The sequence below is a fragment of the Mus musculus genome, chromosome 4 (genome assembly GCF_000001635.26).
Source record: "Mus musculus strain C57BL/6J chromosome 4, GRCm38.p6 C57BL/6J".
Classification (NCBI taxonomy): domain Eukaryota; kingdom Metazoa; phylum Chordata; class Mammalia; order Rodentia; family Muridae; genus Mus; species Mus musculus.
In genome coordinates, this window is record NC_000070.6 from 109,089,064 (window position 1) to 109,106,524 (window position 17,461).

Below are 17,461 nucleotides of genomic sequence, written 5' to 3' on the forward strand. Positions count from 1 at the left end.
TAATCCCAGCTACTTGGAAAATGGAGGCAGGTGGATCCCAAGCTCAGGGCCTATAAGAGCTTACAGACTGTGTTCAAGCACAACTTAAGTGAGATCCGGTCCTGAGCGCAGCAGGTAGAAACGATGGCTGGGGAACACAGCTCGATGGTAAGGAGCTTGTTAGATATGCAAAGCCCTAGGCTCAATCCCCAGTACCACAAAAACAAAAATAAACTGGATTTCTAAGAAATAGGAAAAGTGGGTATTTTGGACTGAGCTCCTTGCACGAGGCCTTAAATGGAGCAAGGCCAAATGGACTCAGCCAGGCTCAGTGCCACCCGATCCAACTGAAATGCCAAGGAAACAGGCGGATGCTGAAACCTGCCACTTCCTCCTCTTCAGAGGAAATTCAAGCTTGCCTGGGTCTGCTTTGATCCAGATTATAAGAAAAAAATAACTAGAGGTTGTAATCAGTGTTGTCCAGTGCCTGTCATCTTATAAAACTCACTATTTCTGACACTGTCTTGTAGAGCCCATCCTTCTTAAATAGAGACTTCAAAGTCTATGAATCACAGATAAACTAATTAGATCTATAATAAAGTCTGTTGTAATTTTGCCTTTTTGATAGCACATAGATTAAAAATTTACCTTTTCTTGTTTTGCCTATGTTTATCTTTTTTTTTAAGATTTATTTATTTTATGTATATGAGTACACTGTAGCTGTCTTCAGACACACCAGAAGAGGGCATCCAATCCCATTACAGATGGCTGTGAGCCACCATGTGGTTGCTGGGAATTGAACTCAGGATCTCTGTAAGAGCAGTCAGTGCTCTTAACCACTGGGTCATCTCTCCAGCCCCCGCCTATGTTTATCTTAAGATACCAATTTCAGCTAAAAAAAAAAGTCATTCTACAACTTCCTTTTAGAAGGATGTTTATACAAGTGACCCTCAACTGTAATCTGTTCGGACATTAATAAATCCATGCCAAAGCAATGTGTAAATAAAATATACAAAGTGCATAGCTAATGAATGTGCCTACTGTACCTTACACCAACATGCAGACATAAAAACCCTTCAGGTTGTTACACATGTCAGTACTGAGACTGGAGCAGCTGAGTAACTCAAGAGTCTCAGTCGGTGACTAGATATAAAGTCAACAAGCTCACTCCCCCCGCCCCGCCCCCAGGCACGATAAGGTTGTCAAGGTTCTAACATGTCATCTCTGGGTCTTAGCCGAGTTGACACTGAGCTTCAGGATAAAGAGGTTGCTTACTGTTTTAAGAACAGTTTCTGCTTCTCTCTTGAGAGAAATCTCTTGTAGGCTGGGCTGCCCTCAGACTCTCTACTGTACTCATGAACCCCTGATCCTCCTGCTTCTGCTTCCTGAGAGCTAGCATCACAAGTGTCACCATACATCTAGTTGATGTGCTGCTGGGAAAAAATAAAATCAAACCCAGGGCTCCATGCCTGCTAAGCAAGAACTGTCAACGGAATGACATCCACAGCTCAACTCTAGGACTAGTCAACACAGGTCAGTACAACTATTAAACTACAGCCTGTGGCTTATTTATGTGTGTATATATAGTGAGTATCTGTGTGTGTGTGTGTGTGTGTGTGTTTGTGCGCGCATGCTCTGCTCCTGTACACAGAGGCCAGAAGCCAACAGTGGTTGCTTTCCTCTCTCACTTGGCCTCTCCCCTACTCCCAGTGCAAGGCTATAGGTGCATGCCACCATCCCTGGCTTTCAGGCGGGTGTAGTGAATCCAAACTCTGGCCCTCATACCTTCAGGGCAGGCTCCCAGCCTTCCAACTATAAATCATTAAAATCTTTGATTACCAGCTGAGAAATCTTGCCATAAATTTTTCTTATTTATAAATGAAATGTTAAAGAGTAATTGAGGGCTGGTGAGATGGCTCAGTGGGTAAGAGCACCCGACTGCTCTTCCGAAGGTCTGGAGTTCAAATCCCAGCAACCATATGGTATCTCACAACCATCTGTAACGAGATCTGACTCCCTCTTCTGGAGTGTCTGAAGACAGCTACAGTGTACTTACATATAATAAATAAATAAATCTTTTAAAAAAATCTAAAAAAAAAAAAAGAGTAATTGAAAGGTAAAAAGCTGAAGAAAAAATATCTATGTGCAAGAATTCATGTTCTGTGTCCTACCAAGAATACATTATGCAACATGGTACTAATAACAAGTCCAAACAGGAAACAGAGGGGAACATATAAATACAAACATTTAATAGATGAAGGTCTGTTCTGATATTGCACACACTCCCCCTTTCATCTGAGACAATGTTTCATAAGCAATGCAGCTTAGTGAGAGACGCATCATGAAAGTTAATTAACCCTTCAAGTTGACACATGCAAAGTGACTCATTCACAGAACCAATACTTAGAACAATTTTAAGACTGTCATTTCCCCTCCAAATGATTGTTGAAAGATGGCCAACGTTAGGAGCTCAAGGAAGATTGCGAGATAAAAACAAGAAGCAGTGAGCATGTGAAGAGAGGAGTTTGCGTTGAGAAGTGAACAGGCTCAGGCTGCTCCTGGCAGGCTGGTTATAAGGCTCTGCAGGAGCAAAGGAGCAAAGACTGCATTAGACTTACTATAATTCCATCTGCGTGCTGCTCCGCATTACTCTGGTCCTTAAGGAAAAATGTTAAAGATATTAACTTCATTCTCACATTTTAGTCACGGCGTGTGTACTTTTCCTAACAAGAAAGCTTCTTTTACTAGGTAAGCAACGACGTGAGAACCTGACTTCTCTGCTTCCACGGAGCCCCCCCTTTCATGTACGCTCATTCTTAACCAGACACAATTCTACCATGGTGAGACAACCAACAGGAGGGAAGAACAGTCCTCTGACAGTCCCTTCCAGAGGCCTTGGCCACAGTACCGCGACACAGGCTCAGTGAGGTACCCTACTTACTTACAGATACGCTAATAGAAGTAAGGATGAAGACTCAAATTTTCTAAGTTTCAATTTTACATAAGTTATGCCAACTCTTCCCAATTCCTAATTCTACTCCACTTTACACGTATGACCATTATGTAAAATAGTATCTGAAAAATCAACGATGAGCAGGACTCACATATCTGCTTTTCAGAATCATACATTCTAATTTTTGTCTCAATAACCTGAACAGTTGTATGCATGGGATGATGATGTAACAACTAATACTACCTGGCAAGTAGTTCATGTATGTTAATCCACCTACTCTATCAATAACTCGGTTACAGGGTTTTTTGGCCTGTTTGTTTGGATTTTGAAACAGGGCCTCATGTGTCCTAGGCTGGACTAAAACGATGACCCTGAATTCTTGATCTTCCTACATCCAATTACAGGCTCACACTCCCACACCAGGTTTACAGGCAATTGGGGATGGTCCCCAGGAATGGGTGCATGTGTGGCAGATACATTACTAAGTGAACTCCACCTCCACGCCCACAGGCAGCATGACTGTCAGCGCTGGACTGATACTGTGCTAGAGGTGAGCTCCCAATCAACGCTGCCCCACACAATTCACTCTCTTAGATAACTACCCTGGACTCTTCTGTTCTGGGCTCCTCCTTCCCACTTGCCCTCTCTCAGGCTCTGCCCAACACACACATCAACGGTGTAGTAGTCTCACAGGATGGCCTCATCTGCAGGGATGAGAGAGCATCACCTGGTTTAGTACCATCTAGGAAGCCATCAGAGATCTCTGGAAGAAGAACATACTGAGAGAAACTGGAGGAAACAAAAAAACCTCTAAAAATGTTCAAAGTTAAGCTTATGTAATATAATTAATGTACTTTTTAGAAAAGATTTATTTATTATGCATACAGAATTCTGCATGCATGCAGGCCAAAAGAGGACACCAGATCTCACTATAGATGGTTGTGAGCAACCATGTGGTTGCTGGGAATTGAACTCAGGACCTCTAGAAGAGCAGCCAGTGCTCTTAACTGCTGAACCATCTCTCCAGCCCCTTATTTCAGAGTTTTCATGAAGATATGAGAAAATACAGGAAAGTATTTAAGGATACAAAACCAAGTTTGTTTGTTTGTTTGTTTGAGACAGGGGTTCTCTGTCTAACAAGACCTGGCTGTTCTCAGATTCACAGAGACAGCCTAAGTGTTAGATCAAAGGTGTGCATACCACCAAACTTGTTGCTAAAACCAAGTTTTTAAGATAAAAGGAATATAATCCTTGTCTTACTCAAGTACATAATGTAAGTACAGTGTCCTGGAGGGCTTCTGCTGACTGACACAAACCTAGATGTATCTGGGAAGAGGAGACTCAACTGAGAAGTTGTCTGTATCAGAGTGCCTGCAGGAGAGTCTGCAGAGCACATTCTTGATTAATGACCGATGGGGGCAAGGCGGGGGGGGGGGGGCTGGGGTGGGGGGGAGTAGCTCGCCGTAGGTGGTACCACCTGGGCAAGTGGTCCTGGGTGGTAATAAAGCAGGCTGGGCAAGCAATGGAGAGAAACAAACCCTCCTTTCCTTCCCAAGATGCCTTGGGTCATGGTGTTTGTCACAGCAGTAGAAACTGTAACTAGGACATGAAGTACCAAAGGAGGGCATCAGAGAGACTCAGAATGGGATACGGTAACAGCTATAGCCTTTACTTTTTCCACTAGACACCTGGGAGACATTCCAAAACAACGATGCAAAGAGAAACCAGGTACACAGTAGTGTGACAGATAACATAATAATTCCACAGTAGCAAGCATAGCCCAGTGCCCTGGGATAACTACTAGAGTTTGGATTATGCAGATAATACATGCAAATGAAAGAAGCCAACCTTTGGTCTTTGTTTTAAACATAAAAATTATATCCTAAATATTTACCTATTAATATGAACTTTCAGAAATCTACAGTGTCAATCAGGAAGAATTTTAATATCTGACATTATTTTTTTATTAGATATTTTATTTACATTTCAAATGTTACCCCTTTCCTAAAGCCCCCTCCCTCCCTCCCCCTGCTCACCAGCCTACCCACTCCTGCTTCCTGGCCCTGGCATTCCCCCACACTGGGGCATTGAGCCTTCACAGGACCAAGGGCCTCTCCTCCCATTGATGATCAACTAGGCCATCCTCTGCTTCATATGCAGCTGGAGCCATGAGTCCCACCACGTGCACTCTGGTTGGTGGTTTAGTCCCTGGGAGCTCTGGGGGTACTGAATAGTTCACATTGTTGTTCCTCCTAGGGGGCTGCAAACCCCTTCAGCTTCTTGGGTCCTTTCTCTCGCTCCTCCATTGGGGACCCTGTGCTCAGTCTGATGGATGGCTGAGAGCATCCACCTCTGTATTTGTCAGGCACTGGCAGAGCCTCTCAGGAGACAGCTATTTCAGGCTCCTGTCAGCAAGCTCTTGTTTAAGTGCATATGCAGAAAACAGCTAGTACAGCTGACCTAAGACAGCTCTTGGAAAAGCCACTACAAACGGCTCACTGTTATCTCAGGACTAGGGTATGAAGAGGGCCCAAAGCATCAAACAGGAAAGAGAGGCTCACTGAGCTGCTTGTGTAAACAATATGATCTCACTTATGGTCTAGAATGGTAGAAGTGTCTACTGACAAGCCTCTAGTAAAAAAAGGAGCACAGGGTCTCTAATGAACTTCCCTGTAGACAGTGTTTCTCACGCTTGGTAAGGATCTGTCACAGGAGGATCTGAGCACATCCTATGGGGCTTCACTGGAGAACTCTTGAAAATGTGACTCTTGAAAATGTGACGTTTCCTCGAAGCTGCTTCTGTACCTTTCCCTTTGCTGACTTTGTTGTTGTACTCATCAACCAAATGCTGTGCTCTCTCCCAGCCAGCCAGTCAGCTGTGCTCTAGGAACTCTTGGCCCAGGATACATATTGTTACAGCTCTCTCAGAGTAACCACATTTAGTATCTACACAATTCAAATTGATATTTTCCCCTTTAGGTCAACAGCTGAGGAAACTACACAGATGACACTCTAAAGTCTCAGAAATGCTAATACAGAAAATTAAAAATAGAAATCATTTAGAACTATAGAGAAAGAAAAATCAGGTTTCCTGCTCAGATTACAAACTTTTGACATTAAGAATATGAAATATAGAAGGCCAAATGTGCCAAGAATGGCTCTGCTGTTAGGCAAATATATCCTCTCTACTGCTGAACTCACGTGGGCCTTTGTGACTCTCCTTACTAAATACATGACTTCCAACACTACAACCCGCCTTGCCTTCTTGCAGCCTATAGACTCTCAAGAGTTCCAGGCAGCCACAAAGAACAATACAGGGAGGAGCTGAACTTTACTCCCAACAACTTCACAGCTATGTAAGTGAGCCATCTTCAAGGTAGAGAGATGGCTCAGCTTAAGAGCACTTGCTACAGTTCCAGAGGACCCAGGTTCAGTGCTGAGCACCCACTAGAACTCCAGTTTCAGAGAATCTGATGCTCTCTTCTGACCTGAGTGGGCCCTTGCATGCACAGGGATAGATGAATAAGGAACAAACCATTAACTATTTTAAGGTGCTTTGTTACAGATTACTGTTATCATTGATACACTTCCGTCTACAGAAACCAGAGGTTGGGGACATAGCTAAGCTTTACAAGAAATCCGGTTTTGGTTCTCAACACTGCACAAAGTTTTTGTCTGCTTACTCTTGTAGCCCTAACACTGGCAAAGTAGAACACAGGTCACCAAATTCATCCTCAGCTGAGTCTGAGGATAGCCTGGGCTACATGTGACCCTACCTCAAAACAAGCAACTACTTAACTCTAACATCTAGCACTTCTGGGTTTTGTATGATCAAATAAACCCTAAATTACAATTCAAAAATTTCCATCAAAATGTTTCTTTCATATATGCTATCTAATGGGATATTCATAATCAGAGCTCATTTGCCTTTTAAGGTATGGTGAAATGTATACAGCATACAGCCTCTGAAATGCTTTATTGCCTATAATAAGCTATAGCTATCTGGTCTATTATGTTGGAGAGCTGATCAGGGTTTTCTAAAGCAAAATATCAAGGACTCCTGCACCAGAGACTACTGAATTCAAGCACAGCATGTGTGCACATGGTGACACGCCCAAGGGCTGTCACTTGTTTAAATACATAAGCACAACCAATATTTGGGAATATGCCACCAAAATAAATAAGCATGAGCACCTCCTGATCTGAGAGAACTTTTGACTAGAATTATAAACTTCAGCATTTTTAAGCCATTCGTATTTTTTAAAAGGTTAAAGAGATCATCTGCTCTGACGAGAAAATGTCTTATACATAATAATATACGTATGTAAATTCTAACATATACTCCAAGTTTCATGACATTCAGAAAACTGGGTTTCAGTGATAGAAGAAAAATCCCATAAGAAATAAGATCTGGACCCTTTCCTCCTCCTGCAGCAAACATCAATCAAGGGCAACACGGACACAAATGTAAGCGACAAAACCAAGCAAGCCAAAAACAGGACCAGAGAACCTTTTCCTCTATACACACAACCACAGAAAGGTTGTGAGACAAGGCTCAAGGCAGAGAGCGAGGGCCTCGAGGCCGAGAAGGGATCCCTCTCCAGCCACTGAAAAGGGAAGAGCACTATTCCTGAATGCCAGAATTAATCCAATTTCTATGATGTTCTGCTATCAAAGTCTGAGTGGATAAAGACCACTGCATATTCAAGGAGACAAGCGGCTCAACACAGTCAGTGTGAGTAAGCACAGCGCATCATGCAGGCTTGGCAGTGACACAGAGATATGAAGAAAAACAAACTACTGTGATACAGATAGTCAAGACATTTTGTGTGGCAGAAATCTGAATGAAGTTGAAATGAGACTACCCTGTGAGAGGAGCCACTCAACAGAAGCAAAGTTTCCTGAAACTGAGAGGAAAGCTGGCCTCCTCTGAAGAGAAAAACAAAGACAACACAGGCCCCAGCTATGAAACAGTATGATCAAGCAGGGGCAGGAGATGAGACAGGCGGCTCTATGCCAGGCAGTCATCTCCACATGTGAACGAAAGGCAAGGGTGTGAGCAGGCAACTGATTTACACTGACATTAAGCTTCAACATGCAGCCATACAGGGTGCCAACAGGTTTGCAATTCTGCTTGTACAAAAACAAAAAGTGTTAGCAACATAAAACTTTCTTCTGGAACTGATAAGGAGAAAGTCACTCATTCTGAAATGCCCTGAAAGTAAACCTGCCAACCTGGACCAAAATTATAATTACGGGAAATGGTGGGAAAGAAACTGAGTAATTAGAACTGTAATACAGTTCAAAGTCAGAGAACACCAAAAACATTCTCGATGAGGGTCAGCAGGTAAAGGACGACCAGAACCCCACATAATAGAAGACAGAATGCCAGAGAATCAACTCCCACAGGCTGGCCTCTGACTGCTGCACACACAGGACATTTAACTTCATGTAATAAACTTAAAAGATGTTTCTTGGCTAAGGCATGTGACACTGAGACAGGAGATGCCTAGACACAAAGTTTCAGCTATCTGAAGTTCTAAATGACTTTGAGACTACCCAAACTGGCCCACAAATCTAAATTGTTCCTCCAGCACCACACTAGATACAGTTTTTGATGAATGTGAAATTGCTCTCCCACCCCTCCAAATCTGCGAGTGCCCTTCAATGCAGTCATGTGAACTCAGATCCAAGAAAAACTAAACCAAACACTTAGCCTGAATTTCATGCCTCCAAATGTGTCCTAGGCTGTGTCTCCAGCAATGTGAGGTAAAAAAGAAATTTTGTAACTGGGCAAACAAAACCCAGTTTTCTTTTGTTGTCAAAACAGGCCATCAAATAGTCTCAAGCCTGCCTGCTGTGCTGCCTCCCTGCCTGCTTCTACAACTAGCTGAGGCAGCTGCACAGACGTCAAATACAGAGGTGGGCACAAGGAGTTTTACCAAGTGCTTATTCTCAGTGCATTTCACTTTCTGAAAATTCCAGGCCTATATATTTCAGTATACCAAAAAGCTTCCCAAAAAGTAGATATACATTACTATTTTTAGCCACAACAATTCACTCTCCATTTTGTCTGAATAACAATAATTAACGAGTGGTTCAACAATGTACTTCAGTATATTCCTCAAAAACAAACAAAAACCTGTGTCAAACACAAACTTCAAAAATATCTCTATTATACTCTTTACTATGCATAAGAAAAATAACTGTGCTAAAGCTTAATTCCTGATTTCTAAGAAAAAAGTATGTGAGACATGTAAGCTGCAGTCACGGGGAAGAGGAAAGGGTGAGCTCTGCCTTCCCAGTCACTAGAGAAACGATTACCAGAGCACGGAAACCGTATGTAATGTACTAGCTGTTCAATAAAATGCATCCCACAACTTAGTTACGCGGACAGGCAAGGTTGCAGAACTGTCTCAGAACTGAGGTTTCTGTTTACTAAAAAAAATTAATACAATTTTTAAAATCATAAACTTTGTAAGGTAATAAAATGTAAAATTTACTTACTTTAGCAATCTGTAGCAACACAATGCAGTGTTTAATTGATTCTACCATGCTCTATAAAGACAAAACACTGATTTTAGAGTCTTGCTGAAAATAAAAGTTATATACTACTAGAGCTTATAAATTTTAAAAATCCGTTCAAATATACAAAGGAGTGAAGTCTACATATTAAATACTCTCTTCTGTGTGTCTGGTGAGTTCTAATTTGCTGACAGTGTGACAAGAAATTATTTATTACCAATTCTACGATTTGTTAAGGAACATCCCATTGATTTATACTAAATATTCTCTCAAAGAGAAAGATATGTTAGCCTGATTAGACTTCAATTCTTTATATCAATAGCAGCAACCCAATTATTAATTCCAGCCAGACCAGGACAGAGAATACGGGATCATCTGGTCATAACATATAGATCTAAAATAGTTTTCCATATTTTAAAATACTTTTTAAAAAATACTTTTAAAAGTATTTAAAACTTCTTTTATCAAGATACAGATATCATTAGTAGTCTACTAGATAACACCAAAGGGCAGTGAATTAAGGGAGCTTGAATCATCCTGTATCTCCACATTATCTGCAGAGCCAGCAGGGTGTGGTTCATCCCACACCCTGGACCCCTGGCGCAGCCTGAAGCCTTGCCCCATCAATTTTTCCAGCTATTTTGGTTTTGTTTTTTAAAGAACTCAGAATAAAAGACTTTAAATATAAAAAAAAAAAAAAAAAAAAAAAGGTGAGCGTGTATACAGGTATGTCTCTAACCCTCCAAGTCCCATGTCCCAATTTCAGTCACTGAGTCAAAACGCAGGCATAAACTGCATGGTAAGGTATTTAAGAAACAGATGAATTTTGTATTTAGAACCGAGTTCCTCTCCTGCATGCATCTTATGTCTGCAACTGATCTGTTAGAGATACTTCTAACGCAGTATCTCGGATATGGAACTGTGAACCTATACCATCCTTTTTGTTTTCCCTTTCTTTTGTCTGTCTGTCTGTGTCTGTCCTTCCTTCCTCCTTTCCTTTCTTCCTCTTTCTTGTTGTTGTTGAGACAAGGTCTCAAAAATGCTCCAGCATGACACTGGCTGGCTTGAGACTCTCTATGTAGCTGAAGCTGGCCTTTACCTCCTAATCCTTCTGCCTCCAGCACCCACTGCTTTTATTACAGATATCATAGCTTATACCCATACATGGAAGACACTTTTGTTCCAAGATACCACAGAAGTAAGAGCAGAAACAAATAAGATGGCAGACATAGTCAATTCAACCACAGGGATAATAAATCCTTGGCACAATTCTTAAATACCCTCATAAAAATCCATAACAATTGAGACATTGGTTGCTCTTAGTTGACAGCAGTAGGTTAAAAAAAGAGACATTTAAAAGAAGCTTCTAATTTGACATCAGAGTTTAATATATAACTTACATTTGTTGTGTCTTTGAGAGTTTCAACTTTCTGTGAAAAGTAAGTTTTAAATAAAAATAATGAGAATCAAAAAGAAGTACTGTTGTTTTTAGGAATTAGACATTTAAAATATTATTTTACTTATACTATTCTAAGTCAGTAAAACTAAGCTAGGAAGGAATACTTTTTGTTTTTAATCTAAATCCATTATTTAAATTTAAAATTCCATATAGTTTATGGATAAACACTCATAAAATCTATGCAATTCAAGACTTATAAGAAAGTATAAAACATTCTTACACCTTTCCTAAAAACAGATTTTATATTTATTACAGACTTAATGATTTAAAAATAAACCACCTTCCCTAAAGTAAAACATCAATAAGAATAAAAAAAATCTGCACCAGGAACTGGGCAAAAAAGATATGGCAGCTATAAATACCCACAGAACCCTGGGAACTGACAGAAGCAGGAGGCTGCTCTTGATGCCCGCTGCGCATCCTCTTCCTACAGTCACTACATGGAAGCTTGGTAACTTCTACCTGCTTTCTGTTTGTTTTTGTATTTTGAGACAGGGTCTCCTTGTGTAGCTCTGAGTGGCCTGAAACAAACTCTGTAGACCAGGCTGGCCTGGACTCAGTGGTCCTCCTGCCTCTGCCTCCTGAGTGCTGAGATTAGTGGTGTGAGCCTGGAAATTTAATAACCCTCTATCTTCAATACACCACATATAGAGAAGAACTTACTCCCAGATATCTAATACTTGTAAAAACAGATTTATATTAAAACCTGTATATTATCCTTTTATTGAATTACCACACTGTAAATGAGAATTTGCTAGATAACACCACTTGAGAGTACATCTCAGTAGTACATAGTAGAACAGTAATATTGGTTTGGGTTTGGTAGGTTTGAACTCTGATTGTTTTGAGATGGGGGCCTAAGGTCACAAAGCTTCACGTGTCAGGGTTAAAGACACGTGCCTCCATGCCTCATCCATTTTGCTTCATCTTCTATAGAATCCTGCTAGGTAGTTCAAGCCCGCCATGAACTCCTGATCTTCCTGCCTCACTCTCCCAGAGCAGGGATTTGAAGCACACCTTAGGTCCCGAGGCTCCGACAATATTATTAAAATAAAATACTGATGGACTTCCAGTACCTTTCCAAAAAGACTTTTGAATTTTAAAAAATTAAGTAAAATTATGGTTGTAGAAGTTACCTTTCTCTGTTCATCATCTTTACAATTTTGAAGCTTGTCATCAAAAAGCTACAGGATATGAAAAAGACATTTTAGTAGAAAGATATTTTATTCCACTGTGAACATTTACTGAACAGAAAAGTAAACCTCAGTTTCTAACATCTCTGCTGTGGCTAACATATACATTTTTAACACAGCATAATTTTATTTTCAAGCTCTAGATCAAATCACTTTTCTGTGTGAATGAGTGTGACCTGCTAATGATAACGCTACTAAATGGTAAGGTAGGTAGGATGGCAGCCCAAAAAGGTAATTTTTGTTTATGTTTGCAATGCATGTGCATGTGTGTGCACATGTGAAGGCTGGAGGAGGAGATCAGTGTCTTCCTCTACCACTCTCCACTTTGTGACACAGGAACTCTCACTGAGCCTGTTATAGGTAGGCTGGCTGGCCGGCAAGCTCCCAGGACCTGCCCGTCTCGGTCCTGCAGTGAAGTGGTTATAGGCGTGTATAGCAATGCCTGCCTTGTTACACAGGTGCTAGGCCTCTTTCTTTCCAAGTGATTTTACTGTCAGAGCCATCTATCTTTAAAGCCACGACTTTTTGAACTTTTTAAAAAATGTGTACAGCATGCATGTATGTGAGTGTGTGTGTGTGTTAGGAAGGGGTTACAGCCATGTACTGCTGTGCCCAGTTTTGACACGAGTGCTGGAAAACCAACTCAGACCTTCATGTTTACATATCAATGGAGCCTTCTCCCTAGCACTTCCAATAAGATTTTTTTTTTTTTTTTTTGAGACAGGATTTCTCTGTATAGTCCTGGCTGTCCTGGAACTCACTTTGTAGACCAGGCTGGCCTCGAACTCAGAAATCCGCCTGCCTCTGCCTCCCGAGTGCTGGGATTAAAGGCGTGCGCCACCACGCCCAGCTAAGATTTTTTAATTTTGAAAATAGGGTCTTATTCTGTAGCCTAGGCTGGCAGGAATTATGTAGTGGACTATACACTTAGCCTCAAACAGGTGATCTTCCAAGGACTGGGGATACTAGCCATACAAGAGTATCAGTAGCCTAAAGTATCTGTTTAAACTCCAGAGTTTTTTCTGCTTTGTCTCCTTAAGTTAATGAAGATTTCTTTCTCTTCCCATGACCTATCATTTTAATTAAATGGGACAAAGAGGAAAGGAAGAGTGAACCCAAGGCTTTACAATATCCTTTTTAGCTTTTCCCTCAATAATCAAAAGTACAGATCATAAATTTTATCAATACAATTAGAGAAAAATATCTTTTAAAGAATCAACTTTAGAAACTGCTGAAGTCGCTGGAAGGATGTAAATTGCCATCAAGTAACTTCTTCTGTCTGTTAGTAACATTTACTACTGCACATCAGAACACCGTGCCATACCTTTAATTGTTCTATCAAGATCTGCAGGTACGCGTCAGCCTCGGTAAGTTTCTTATCAAAGTCTTGGACACTGGGGATGAATCCTGAATCCAAACCCTAGAGAAAAATGAAGTGAATAATCTGTCAGTGCACCAGCAGCACAGTATTATAACAAAAATGAGTACTTTCCACTTTCAAAACAGTGTATGTACGCAAGCACATTTGTGTAAGTTAACTAAAATTTCCAGGAAAAGTGCTGCATCAACCTCCGTCATCAGCCGCAAGCTCTCTCAGCAGTTACACATGTAGCTGCTGCTCAAAGGAAAGGGTTCCCTGGCCCTCAGTTACCACAAAGCCACACGACTGCCTCCACTTTCCAACAGAACCACAGTCAGTCATCTAAAAGATATAAAACCCTTAGGCCATTTCCCACGTTCCCCCAATCTTTTTTGTCCCAGAATGTTAACCTCCTGTTCTTTTTTCTTTTCTTTTTTAATTACATGTGTTTATTGTTGGGGGTGGAGGGGTTCGATCCTGTGGAAGTCAGATGACAGCTATGGCAATCAGTTGGCTCCTTCCAAAAGGCAGGTCCTGGGACCTCAACTCAGGCTTTGCAGCAACTGCCTTAGCCCACTGAGCTAACTCACTGGCCCATATATTCCAAATCCACTCCATCAGCTCACAAGTTTCCCACCCTCTTTTTCCCTTATTAAAACAAACAAACAAAAACAAAAAAACTTTAAAAGAGCTGAGCCCAGTGGCAGACATCAACAATCCTAGCACCAGGGAGACTACAACCAGAGAATCATGAACTCACAACTAAACATCCTCACAGCCCTTTCTAACTGCATCCTTCTCAAGTTCCTCCTTACCTCATCAAGTTTCCTATTTGCTGTCATCCTTGGCATGAACACTACACTCTGGACAGGGTGTAAATGTTTATTTATTTAGAGGCCCCATCTCTCTCTCACTTTAAAAGTTCATCAATGGCATATCCTGCTTTTTGTATATCTATAAGTTCCCAAAAGACCTTAAGCCTCCTGTTTTGATTCCCATCAAAAGAAATTTTGAGTTTTTAATCATCTCTGACCAAACAACAAATCTTAGTTGTAAAAGATGAAGCCCATGAAGAACTCCTCCTTGCCAGCCTGTGTTCGGTGTCTACCGGCACACGCAGCTGTCCTACCAGCAGCAGACTTCTCTCCCCCGACCACAAAACTGTACTAAAGGAGCGATGGAGGGTGTGTCTCAACAAACTCAGCTGTGGCCGTCTCCCCTGCCTTTGGCCAACACAAACTGCTTATGTTTATATTCACCATCCAGTGAGCTGACACAGACGCTTCTTTGGTATCATCCCACATTCCGTCTGGGCACACGGAACACCTTCATTATTGTTAAAGCAGGACACAACCCAATTTCACAATCCCAGGCAACTGAGGACTGGCAAATCTGCTTCCTAGTTCTAATTCAGCTCAGAGCCTGTCTCCTTACCACCACCTTCACCACTACCACCACCACCACCACCTCCTCTTCCTCCTCTTCTTCCTCCTCCTCCTCCTCTTGCAGCAGCAGCAGCCACTCCATCTACTAAAACACTAGCACACTGTTACTATTTACTGCTGTCCTCCTCAACTAAAATTAAAATTCTGACACAAAATGTAAAAAATTTTAAAAATTACATCTGTTATGGTAAGAAAAGCCAATTTATCTTGTAATTGTTTTCTTTTTCAAATTTAAAGCTGATAAATCTTGCCTTGCTTGCTTTTTATATGCAAATAAAGAAACTGCCTGAAAAAAATAAAAATCCCTTCCTAATAATTTACATATATATAAAACATTTGAGAAAAATTATAATCAATGTATTCATAATCCAGATAAAAAAATTCATGGTAAAAACCATTCTTTTAGGTTTTGTTTGTTTTAAGCCAAGGTCTCACTATGCAATCCTGACTGCCCTGAAACTAGCTATGTAGACCAGGCTGGCCTCGAACTCACAGGAGACCTGCCTGCAACCGCCTCCCAAATGCTGGGATTAAACATCTTGGACCACCTCCACCAGGCTAAACGCTTCCATTTTTAAAGCTATCCAGAGAACTACAACTGTTTGCTGAGCAGAGTGGCGTTCACACATCACCCTTCACAGGAGGATGAGCTCCTGCTAACTTATACACCTGAGAATGAGGAGGAGGCCTGGCTTGGGTTTTGTTTTGTTTCAAGAATATAATGGCGTAATTAGCAATAATGTAACAATCAGGACCCAGTTAGCATCAGGTAAATACACGATTCTTACTCAGCAGTTTGAAAGAACAACTGCACAATCAAGAGTAAACTGAAGAATCTGCCACAAGAGGAGGAAAAGTGGTCTTTAAAAAAATTTCCTCTTCTAAATTCATTTAGAGTTCTTAGAATTCTGTCAACAATTAATTAACAGAATCTTTTAAACAAATCAATAAAATTCTGCTACAGAAGAGAAACAATATTTAAACTTCAAGTCTGAACCCTCCCTCAGTTCTTCAGAAACCACCCTTAGTTGTTTCCCAGCTGAGTCCCATGCACTGTCCTCCCAGCCCCCGATACCCTTCCACGACTTCCCTTTCCCAGCAGAACCAACTGAGCTTCACAACCTCACCACACACATCTCACTGATGCAGTTTTCTTTTTGGAATGCTTATAGGAGGTTTATAATGGAATTCATCAGCCTAAAATCACAGAACTGGCCTGACTTCCCCTGCACATCAATCCAAAAGTTTGCAGATGTGCTTTAAAGGCCCTCTACAGTCAACTCATCTACCACCAATGGAATAATGTTTACAAATTCATCAATAGCATGAACAGGTGACAGTAATAACACTGTTCTTAAATTGACTAAGAATGCACTAAAATTACCACTAGTTTCACTCTCAGTCACTGACTCTATCTTCCCAGTCTCTGAGTCATCTTGTCTCTCCTTGAGTATCTCATGAATGGCAAGAGATAAAACCTGCTGAATTTTTATTTAAAAAAAAAAAAGTTGAAGAGATGGCTCAGTGGCTCAGAGTGCCAGCTGCTCCCCACAAACTTCAGTTCCTGGTGATTCTGTGCCCTTTTCTGGCCTCCCCAGGCACTGTATGCATATGAATCAGCAAGTTTATGTGCACATGCACACACAGACACTAAAAACTGCACTATATACCTGTTCTTCTTTCTAGCCAACATTAGAACAGTGAGGCATTAGACTTATTCATACTGGTCCTTTGTTAGTAAATTTTTTAAAAAAACTTGTATTTATTGAGCATTTATATGTACACACACACACACCCCACTACACGTGTGTGGTCAGAAAGCAGCCTCCGGGAGTCAGTTTTGTTCTCCTTCATGTAGATTCTGGGAATTTAAATCAGATCATCAGGTTTTGCATCAGTGGCCATCCTGCTGGTCCTAGAGACTTCTTTTTAAACAAGACTAAGAATATACATTGTTCCCAAGCAGAGTATGGTCTATCTTCCTTTGAAAGGAAAGGAAACAGGGCAGACTCTGAAAAACTGATTTCACCCTTCTAGAGAGCAGTGTAGGAGTCACATAGATGCATTCGGTAGTACTCTGCACTTGCCCTATCTAACACTGTACACGTTACTGTCTGACTTCTCTGAAGAAAGACAGAGAAGACAGGAACTGTGCCATTCACTCACTAGCACCCTCCAGGGCTGTCTCAGTGCCAGCTGCATGCATGTGGCACCAGTTGTACCAGCTGTCAGCTGCTGCTACCCATGTGCCTGCAATCTCTGTACTTCCATTCTCTCCCCCCTTTCCTTTCTTCTCTTGTCAGGTCCTTCAGCAGTAACTGAAGTGACCATACTGCAGTGCGGTAGTCAGGGCCTCTGCTCTCTGGCTCACTATGCTGATGTTCATTACAGTTCATTACATGTCAGTGTGTACAGGAATTCACTTTATGTTTTAACTAAACACTCATAATCCTAGCACGTAGAGGGAAGATTAAGAATTCTGGGCAGTCAAGACTCTCTCAAAACACTAAAACACATTTTTAAAAAGTTTAAAAGCAGTTACAGAGA

General features: G+C 41.2%; 1 protein-coding gene across 20 annotated transcripts in view; it reads right to left on the reverse strand.

The window, feature by feature from the left end:
• Nucleotides 1-17,461, reverse strand: part of Osbpl9 (oxysterol binding protein-like 9) — a 141,128-nt gene that overhangs the window by 27,919 nt on the left and 95,748 nt on the right. For 14 of the 20 annotated variants that reach the window (NM_133885.4, NM_001346502.2, NM_001355191.1 and 11 more), the window contains 4 exons: nucleotides 13,434-13,529; nucleotides 12,053-12,100; nucleotides 10,858-10,887; nucleotides 9,440-9,490 (listed from right to left, as the gene is read on the reverse strand). In NM_133885.4, coding sequence (NP_598646.4) covers nucleotides 9,440-9,490; nucleotides 10,858-10,887; nucleotides 12,053-12,100; nucleotides 13,434-13,529 — 225 coding nt within the window. Of the gene's footprint in view, nucleotides 1-2,597; nucleotides 2,637-9,439; nucleotides 9,491-10,857; nucleotides 10,888-12,052; nucleotides 12,101-13,433; nucleotides 13,530-17,461 lie in introns of all 20 variants that reach the window. The other 6 variants (NM_001368727.1, NM_173350.3, XM_006502617.4 and 3 more) reach the window with 1 other exon arrangement.